The 9,922-nt window shown below is 49.7% G+C and overlaps 1 protein-coding gene across 14 annotated transcripts in view; it reads right to left on the reverse strand.

Annotated features, from left to right (window-relative positions):
• The window catches only part of SERGEF (secretion regulating guanine nucleotide exchange factor), a 197,305-nt gene that overhangs the window by 134,616 nt on the left and 52,767 nt on the right, over positions 1 to 9,922 (reverse strand). The window contains exon 10 of one of the 14 annotated variants that reach the window (XM_014530901.1): positions 5,297 to 5,452. The exons of the other annotated variants lie outside the window; for them this stretch is intronic. Within the exon in view, the coding sequence (XP_014386387.1) occupies positions 5,312 to 5,452 (141 nt within the window). The 3' untranslated portion in view covers positions 5,297 to 5,311. Of the gene's footprint in view, positions 1 to 5,296; positions 5,453 to 9,922 lie in introns of those variants that run through there. 14 annotated transcript variants of the gene reach the window in all.

The raw sequence follows: 9,922 nt of genomic DNA on the forward strand, positions 1-9,922 counted from the left end.
GCCACAGTTCTGTCTCCACCTTTTAGTCCCCTATTCTCCAACCACAGAGGAAAGAAATAAGGAAGGAGTCTGTGCTGCCTTCAGAAAGTATCTATATACCTGATCGGCCAGTTGCCTTCCACAGAGGGAGGCCAGACTGCGGCCTAGGCCCGCTCCCCACAGGGACATCAGTAGGACATCCTGTGAGGGCTCCCAGACTGTTAGAGGGGGCAGGCTGGGCTGAGGGATGCCCCCCGAGTGCACAAATTTTTGTGCACCGGGCCTCTAGTTATTATATATGACAGATGCAAAATCTGAGGCCTCGGGAAGTAAAGCAGATTGCCCAAAAATCAAGCCACAATGTAAAGTCTTTTGATTCTTCCAAGTCCTTCTCCTATTTGTTGCTCCTTCATGCAGACTCTATCCTCAAATAATGTGCATGCTCCAGGCTATTAATCAATCCTACCCAAAAGGGGCCACATGGAAATGAAACCACAGAGAAGATACTCCAGAATGACTAAATTACCTTTCTGGAGTGAGGAACTGTCCTCACTCAGTCCTGGGAGTGCTGGCTACAATCACACATGCACTTCGTTCAGCAGCCGTAAGCAACTGCTCCCAGCCAGCTGGGTCTCCTGCAGTGGCCCATGGGAAGGTCTTCCTGGGAGCTTCAAGCAGCCTCCCGGCACCCGTGCTGGGCTCCCACCATGCCCGCTGCTTTCCTCTCTACCTACACTCTGGCTCTCGGAAAAGCCAGAAGCTTCATGACCGTCATGGTAGCTGCTCTTTTTGCAAAGACATCTCTGATTCCTTCCTTTTCTGCTCCACACAGCCAGTCACCCCCAATCCTGGATGATACCAGGCACCCAGTAAAAAGTGCTCCCTTCCAAACAGCAACCTGCAGTGTTCCCACAGAGAGAACCACTGCATCACAGAAGGGAATTATGTAATCACACAAACACTCACTTCTTCTAGTCATAATTGGGTGGTCCCTCTACTAACTGGACTGGTGTCTTGGGATTCTGGAAGCTGCATCCCAACAAAATGGTCTGGTTTTGCTTCTTTAGAAATGACAAGAGCAATGTTTTCTCTTTATCTGTCTCAAGGGATGCCTGCCAGGCAAGGCCTCAGTGCTCAGTGGCTCAGTACATTACAGGCCAAAAAAAGGCTAGAACTAGATGGGAATAACCACTGGGGAAGAGGAGTGACTACAGGGCTGGCTCCTAAGGCAGCCATTCAGGCACAACTCACTCAGCCTTCAAAGGGGCCTGGTCAAATTCAGGCCTGCACCAAGATCAAAGAGGGCCTCTGAGCAGGAAGTCTAAGCAGCAACAACACTCAGAATCAAGCAGATGTGTTCCACTGGGGAATCAGCCATTCAGAAAAGGATCCCAAACAGTAACCGGGTCCAGGACAGACAGTCCAGTCCTCAGGCAAAGGGAGTGGCAAAATCCATGCCCTGCTCAGGGTAAGGTTCTTGAGCATGTGAAACTAGCAGAGAGGTCCAGCTGTCTGGATGGGGCCAAGCAGGAGGGAGATGTTTACGAAAGGCAAAAGGAAGGCCAGGGTTCATCACAGCCAAGGAGCCAGGCCTCCAGCAGCCCAACAAAGTCCAGATCTGGACTCTCAGGAGGCTCAGGGAAAGGAGAGGAGAGGGGATATGGAAAAGAGCTTCAGGGACAGCAGCTCAACAGAACCAAGGAAGGTGGGTAACCACATCAAACCAAGAAAAACTCAACAGAGAGAGAAAGAGGCAGGTTTGTCAGACTGAATGGTAGGAACATTGACATGAATATAAGACATCGTCCTTGCTATCCACTGGGTAGTAGTTGTCCAAGGAGCCACGTACAAAGGAAAGCAGAAGGACCAGCACATGCAAAGACCCAGAAGTATCAACAACACTATGATTTCATTGGTTCGGTACAGATAAACTGCACAGTGCAAGAGAGAGACCGGCACAAGATGAGGCTGATATCGTGACAGGAGCAGGAGCAGGAAGAGCTTCTTATGACTTCATCCTGGATGAGAGGCCATTAAAAAGTAAGGGCGCCTTGGCTGGTTTGGCTCAGTGGATAAAGCGTCGGCCTGCGGACTGAAGGGTCCCGGGTTCGATTCTGGTCAAGGGCACATGCCTGGGTTGTGGGCTCGATCCCCAGTGGGGGGCGTGCAGGAGACAGCCGATCGGTGATTCTCTCTCATCATCAATGTTTCTGTCTCTCCCTCTCCTTTCTTCTCTGAAATCAATGAAAATACATTAAATAAAAAAAAAAAAGTAAGGGCATACATTCAACCCTACAACAATTATTTACTGAGCACCTACTATGTGCTGGGCTAATCAAGGTGATAGGGATACAGTGGTGAACAAGACCAACAATAATCCTGGAACTTAAACTAATGCCATTCTTTGCACCCTGGTTGTGGGGATTACAGGTTGTGTGTTTCACCTACCCCTTGAGGGCAGAGGCTGAGCCTTATTCTCCACTATATCCTAAAGCAGTGATTCCCAAAGTGGGCGCTACCGCCCCCCGGTGGGCGCTGCAGCGATCCAGGGGGGGCGGTGATGGCCACAGGTGCATTTGGGGGCGATGAGTAACTGCTATTAAAATTTTAAAAAAATTAATTTCCAGGGGCTGAGTAATATTTTTTCTGGAAAGGGGGCGGTAGGCCAAATAAGTTTGGGAACCACTGTCCTAAAGGCTTGGTTAAGTTTCTTCCATATAGTACGTTTCCAACAGTGTTTGCTGTGAGAATGAATGTTTTCTGTATTTTCTAAGAATCGTAAAAAAAAAAAAAAGTAGGAGCCTAGCACAATCAGATTTATATTTTAGTACATCATTTGGCAGCTGATTGGGGCAACTGGGAAGAGGCCAGACTAGAGAAAGGAAGTCTTCAACGAAGGGGCTGTCACTGTAATTAGGCAGCAGCTATGGGGGTCCAAGCCAGGGGAATAGGGGTAGTGATGGAGGTAGTGTCAGTTCCCCAGCCACCAATTCAGGCACAACTCACTCAGCCTTCACAGACCTTGAGTTTCTCTCATCAAACCACTGCAGCCTCCTTTAACCCTCATTGACTTCTGTTCCCTCTAAACCTCTGCACGATTTACTTTCACCCTGAAACGCCCAGTTTTCAAGGTCAAATGCAACAAAAGACAGCTGGACAGCTCCCGGGCGACCCTGGGCACAGCCTGGGGCAGTCGTAATGCTGCAGAGAGTGGTGGTGACACATGAGGTCACTGAGACTTTAAATCAGTGCTGATGAATCTCCTCTGCTGCTGAGAGAGAGCAAGCCAGAAACATCCTTGCTGCCAGTGCCTGAACTGCCGCAACAGGAATCCACACTCTCCGGCACCGCATAGAGACTGGCTATGGATTGTCAAGCATCTGGGCTCCACTATTTTCACTGGCGCTGATTCTAAGAAGTGTTTGACACAAGATCCAATACGGGTCTGTATAGCTCCTAAGATGTCCAGTGACTGAGACGGAAGAGCGGCTCTGGTGCAAGGGAAAGCAGGTATTATTACTCGCACTTGGGAGGTGAGAAAAGGAAGGCTTGGAAGGTTTTCACTGGCCCAGGCATGTGGACTGTAGATGACAGAGCAGAAAATCCAACCCAGGTCTCACTCCACATTCAAGAGTCTCTTCATCAGACCTTCAACTCCGGCAAGCTCTATGGTACAACAGTCGTGAGTTAACCTCACATCCCAGTCCTCACTGAGGCTCTTCCTTTCCTCCTGCTTTTCTTCATAAGATACTGACCCAGACTGAGCCTAGAGAGGCTCCAGGTCTCCGTCAGACCCAACTACCCCTAGTGATAGCCAGAGCCCAGGCCCACATTCTGATCACAACTGTCCAGAGAGGAAGCTGTTGGTGTACCGCGCTAGCAATGAGGAAAATGAGGGCTCTGAGAACAAGGTTCAAGGCCCTGCTCTGCCATGTACTATGTAGCACTGAGCTCCTGACAGCTTTCTCTTTGAGCATCAGTTTCCTCAACCCTAGAGTGATGGAGGCAACATCTGTGCTACCCACCACTCAGGGATCAGAGCCAGAAACCATGTCTTCTTCTGTTCCAGGCAGTTACCAGACTGTGCTGGGTGCACCATGACAGAGCAAACTAGTCCCTCCTTGGAGGCCTCCCCAAACTAACCTCATCACGTCAGCAAACCATTTGGCTTTCAAACTAACCAGGAAGATTTAAGCCACCTAACAGGAGCTTTCACACTTTTTCAGCATACCTCTACTGATTATTTACTTTGTACCACGCCTGGCCCTAATTATTCAGAGTTATTTGAGACAGGGTCTGCTCCCAAGGAACTCAATGTTTGATTTAGAGATGCACATATTAATAATTACCATATTACTAATAATACTGGATACTGTAGTGGGCAGCAACTTGGTCTTTTCTTTGTGAATCCTTGGCACCTTGAACTGTGCATGGCCCACAGTGGGATGCATTAAACATTTATTGAATAAATAAAGCTAAGATATAACTCAATGACAAAGAATACACACACTTCAATGAAAGCATTTCTCTCCTCCACCGCAAACTTCTAACTTCACGTGTCCTCTTTCTATTTTACTCCTGTGCGGAGAGAAAAAGCGCCCTTCCTTCTTGTCAGAACTAGCCCATTCCCAGTGATTTCAGCTCCACCTCTCATCTCCGTGGGGGCCCTGCTCCAGCTGCCACAGCCCTTTTGCACCTTTACTCGTGCTTTTTCTCTCTTTCTCTCTCTAATCCTTGACTGCAGCCTCTGACACACTCCAGCCCCTCAAGCTGACAAAACCAACTCGAACCGGGCTCTCCTTTCCAGTTCCTGAGTTTGTCCTCATCCTCCTTTGACCATGAATCTCCTGAAAGAGTCGTTCACACCTGCAGCCTGTCTTTCCTAGGATCCTTTCACTCCCTAAGCCCCTGGCTAGGCTTCTCTCAGAGGTGACACCAACCTCCCATCACCAAACCCCATGGCAGGCCTCAGTCTTCAGCCTCCCTGACCTCCCTGCTGAAATGGCCTTGGCTCTGAGACGCTGCAGTTCCTGGCTGGCTTGCTCCCTCTCTTGTCAATACTCGGTCTCTCTCTAGCTGCTCTTCCTCTGCTTTCCTCTTAGTGCAGTCCTTGCCAAGGCTCCCCTGCTACTTTACATGAGCTCCCTTGAGACCTAATTTCATGTCAATGCTTCCAATTCAAAAGCCTTTCCAGTCACCACCCCCCACCCACCCCTGCAGAATCCAACAGAACCAGAAGGACTGAAAGTGTAAGAAAGAAAAAGTCCCCAAGGGCACAGGGAAGGGATGGGATCAACATAGCCTCATTGTCAGACTCTCTCTTCAGCCTCTGTCACATTCTGCTTGTCCTGCCATGAACCTGCCTGAGCCCGACTACTAGCTCACAAGCCCCTAAGCCAGGAACTATTCCACTCTCCCCTGCTTCCCCCATTCTGCTCATGGAGCGTCCAGACAGACAGGCGTACGTAAGCATCTGCTGAATAAAAGAAGAAAAACCAAAGATGATGTGTGAAAGCGCTTGGTGAATCGTGAAGTGCTGAAAGGCGGACCATAAAAGCCTTGTCATTACGATACTGTAAGAAATTTCTGGGTTGTCTGAGCATATTCTGGGGTCTGCTCTCTGGCTCTGCTGGACGTCTGATGCCCAAATGCCTGAAAACCCAAAAATGCCTGTTCCTGAGCTGGCCTGGGATTGAGACTACAGACGGCAGGGAGAGAGAGAAGAAAAGCAGAAGAGGGCCACATGGCTCCAAAACCACTTCTTTCATTCACTTCTCACTTATTGTCAGGGAACACCCACTACGCACCTCTGAGGTGCTGGGAATTATTCTAGACACTGGGAGCCCAGCCTTGAACAAGACAGATAGGCCCTTGCCCTCCTGCAGCTTGTGTTTCAATGAGAAAAGGTGATAAATATAAGTAAATGAGAAAACAGCAGGTGGTAAACACGTGCTTCTGTATCATAGCCTTTTACCGTCTCTTTCGAACAACACAGCCCTGTCTCTCCTGCGTGTTCACACAGACAAATCCAGGCCACTGCTTTGAAATTTGTTGTGGATTATTTCTCCTGTTAGGTCAGCAGCGACAGCACAGATGTGTTAGCTTTTCTAATCCCCAATGAAACAGGCTTTGGGTGAACATTTGGGGAGGCCCCAAAACCTGCTGCACCTGGGAGGTTTGGGCTGCCCGGGCCCGTGGCCTCAGAGACCTCCTGCTCCTCTAAGAACAGCAGATTACGTACCAGACAGCAACTTGGAAATGCTTTTCCAGGCTACGTTCAATGCCGCAGAGCCCTCCGGACTCAGCTGATTGCTGGTGGTAGGTTTCTGTGTTATTTAGGGCACTGAAGTCCCACAGTCTTGACACAAACTTAAAATTAGAAATGCATTAAATATAGGGAAGGAGGAAGGTCATTCAGGAAAGGCAGCCTCCCGAAGGAGCTGCAGGACAAAGACGCCCTGGAAACTTCCAGGTTCATTAATGGGTTTTACACAGCATTCAAGTGGTATTTCTCCTTCAGAAATAACACTGTGGAAAGCGTAGGGGACTGGCTCAAACCTCAGCTAACACAGCTGAGTGAGTGACTCTGCAAACTAAAAATAGCTCCTTTCCCACTCGCGCTGACAGATTTCACTTAGAACCTGTGCACAGGTTGATCCTCCAACAAACAGTTTTAGTCCTGCAGCAAATGAGGGCTGATGGCATCTGGGCTTGACAATTACCCAATCACTGGTTCCACTCTTGTTTGTTTCTGCATTTCCTGCTCCGATGGCTGCGTGTGTGCACACGTGCACGTGCACTTGGTGCTCCTCACCCAAACGTGGGCAGAATTTAAACCAGCAACATGACTCAGGGCCATGGCTGCAGACTGAGCCCAGAGCAAAGCCCAGAGCAGCCCGAGTCAGGCTGCTTGCCTTGGGTCTTCTCCTAACGCCCAGCTGGCCTCTCTGGGCCTCAGTTTCCTCAGTCATGAAAAGAGGAAAACCTGTTCTGGCCTCTTTCACAGCACTGCACTGGATCAAAGAGATCACATATATGGAAGTTCCTTTCCTTCAGACAGTAGTCCTAGAGGAAGGATGGGTGGCAGTGAAGGGGCAGGCTGGACAGGCAGCCGGGCTGCAAAACTAGGCTGGACCATGGGCAGGATCCCGACTGTGCCAGGAGGTCAAGCAGATTCAGAGCCACGGTTTCAGTTCATGTTGTCCCTCTGCTGAAAGAACCCAGTTCAAGTAATACTTCCTTTTGCTAGTGTCTTTGTTAGTGTCTTCGGAATAAGTCATCCTGTCGTCACTGCTCCCCTGAACTAACACACCTCTGAGAGCACTTTCACTCTGTGCAGTAGGAGTTATTTATGTTCCTGGAAGTTCTTGCAGGGGAGAGACGTGGACTCTTTATCTTCGTATCTGCTTCCCCACCCACCACCGCTGTGTAGCCAGCACGGTGAGCAGGAGGTCAGCGCACACAGAGCCGGAGGGGGTGGCGGGCGGGGAGGCCAGGAAGATATAGTGTCACCAAGGCCTGCCTGCCCCTGGCAATAAGGGCAGAGCCACAGAGATGAGAGTCAAAACCACACTGCTAGTCCTGGGAGGACCAGGCGGGAGCATCCTACTAAGTCCCAATGACCTAAACTGGAACAGGAGGCCCTGGGGACAAGGAACAAGGGCAGAGAACAGAATCAGGGTAAAGAGGCAGAGCAAAGCTCAAGTGGCACTGAAGCCTATAACTTCTCGGTTGGTTGACATGCCCAAATGTTAACACTGGTTAACATGCCAGTTAACACTGGTGAACACAGTGGAGCCAGCAGCTAGGGGTTAAGTGATGTTGGCTGTGACACTGAGGGACTCGAGAGGCAAGAGCATTACAAATTTAAGCAGTGATCATTTATATGAAATAAGAGTCACAGATGGAAGGGACTCTTAGATCTGTAAGAAACATGAGGAATCACATGGTCTAACATTCCCAACTACATGGGGGAGCTAGGGGTACAGGATGAAAGGGCCCTTGCCCAAAGTCATTAAGTCAGGACAAAACCAGACCTAGAACTCAGGTCTTCTGACTCTGATTTAGACCTTGTCCCTCAGAGGCTGGCTGTCCACCTTCAGTAAAGCAGGTCTCCTGATGGGTCCACTAGCACACCAGGTGCCCAGCTCTACCTGCTTCAGAACCTAGAGCCCTGCCGTGCCCACTAAGTGAGCACAAACACTTCTGTCCAACTTAAAATGCAGGCTTCCACCTACAGACGGGACTTAGAGCCAATATTCCACAGGGAATGTGCAGGTAGCAGCCCCACGTAGGGCTTGGAAAGCAAAAGGCTGTGTGGTGCGTGCTTGCTGTCAAGAAGCAAACCTGTCCACACACACTCTGCCCTAACACATGCAGGGGGGATTAACCCCAATCGCTGGGCTACCCCTGGAATTTTCCAAGCGTGGCTAGAGAGGCCCAGGACCTGAGGCAAAGCTGACAGTGCATGAAACACACAGTCGTCACCACTGGAAGAGCATTAAAGGAAGGCCCACCAGGACTAAAATCTCAAAGTCTTTCTCAGGCCAGAAATGAGACATAACCCAGAAGGAAAAAAATGAGACTCTCAGGGAATCAGAAACCCTGAAGCCCAGACTTCCAGAACTTTCACCCAGGGGAGGATACACGTGTAAAAGGGCATATGCAACTTCACTTCATCTATACAGAAAATATGTGAGCTCTGAGTACTTCAAGTCTAAGTCCCCGCCCCACTGTTTAGCTACAGTGTGATCCCAGGCCAGTGACTCCCCAGTCTGAGCCTTTGTCTCCTTACTCGTAAAGCAGTGATTATAAGCTGTGTCAGGTTTACTGTGATATATAAAGCATTAGCACACGGCCTGGCCCGTAACAACCACCGGCACAGATAACATTGTGTTTATTTGCTTTCTTCTGCTCACAGGAAGGGATGTTTATAGCACAGTGCAGCTCTATCTACCTGTGCTTTCCCCTCCTGCCAGGCTGTCCCTCTGGACCTGTCTGGACAGACATCCTGCCTGAGGCCCCAGCCTAGACAGCTTTCGCCTCCCTCAGCTTATCCTTTGGACATAAAGAAGGCAACTGGTCAGCTATGGGCCACAATCAGGTCCTTGAAGATCTGGAATCATCAACTTAGTTCAAGGCTATTTCTGTCTCCCCAGGTGTCCCTGAACTTCCCCGGCCAAGCCTCTGCCAGGGTAACACTTTGCCTTTTCCAAGGTGAACGGGGCTTGGAACGGCATTTGGGCTTGACATTTCCTCCTAGCAGTTTATAGCTGCCCACACTGGCTTGGCTCTGGGCCTCAGGCAAAGAGGGATCTTGTAGGTCAGACCTGGACATCAACAATGGAGATAATTCCCAGCCCCAATTTACCAACAGAAAACAGCCTGGAGTCCGAACCTGTAGTGAAGCCAGGGAGTATACACACCAGCCACCAAAGACTGGAGCAGAGATGGAGGGGAGCACTAAACGGAGCTGCCACGGGCTCAAGCCGACTCCTCAGAGTGCCCTGCTAAGAAGCTAAATAAGTCACATCAATGTCAGGCTCTCACAGTGCTGCACATTGTGGCCACCACAGGTGTTAAAGGCTTCAAAGGGGAAGAAGAGAAAAGGCCCAACAATAACTGAGTTCCTGCCATGTGCCAAGAACTTTGCAAGTAATCCTCATTAATGACCTTCTGTGGTAGGAGTTATCATCCTCATCTTGCCAATAAAACCAGAGACTCAAAAAGCTTCATGAAGCCCTAGCTGGTTTGGCTCAGTGGATGGAGCGTCAGCCTGTGGACTGAAGGGTCCCGGCTTTGATTCTAGTCAGGGCACATGCCCAGGTCACGGGCTGGATCCCCAGTAGGGGACATGCAAGAGGCAGCCGATCAATGATTCTCTCACCAATGATGTTTCTATCTCTCTCTCCCTCTCCCTTCTTTGAAATCAATAAAAAAAAAT

This window comes from Myotis brandtii, unplaced genomic scaffold (assembly GCF_000412655.1).
Source record: "Myotis brandtii unplaced genomic scaffold, ASM41265v1 scaffold782, whole genome shotgun sequence".
Classification (NCBI taxonomy): Eukaryota; Metazoa; Chordata; class Mammalia; order Chiroptera; family Vespertilionidae; genus Myotis; species Myotis brandtii.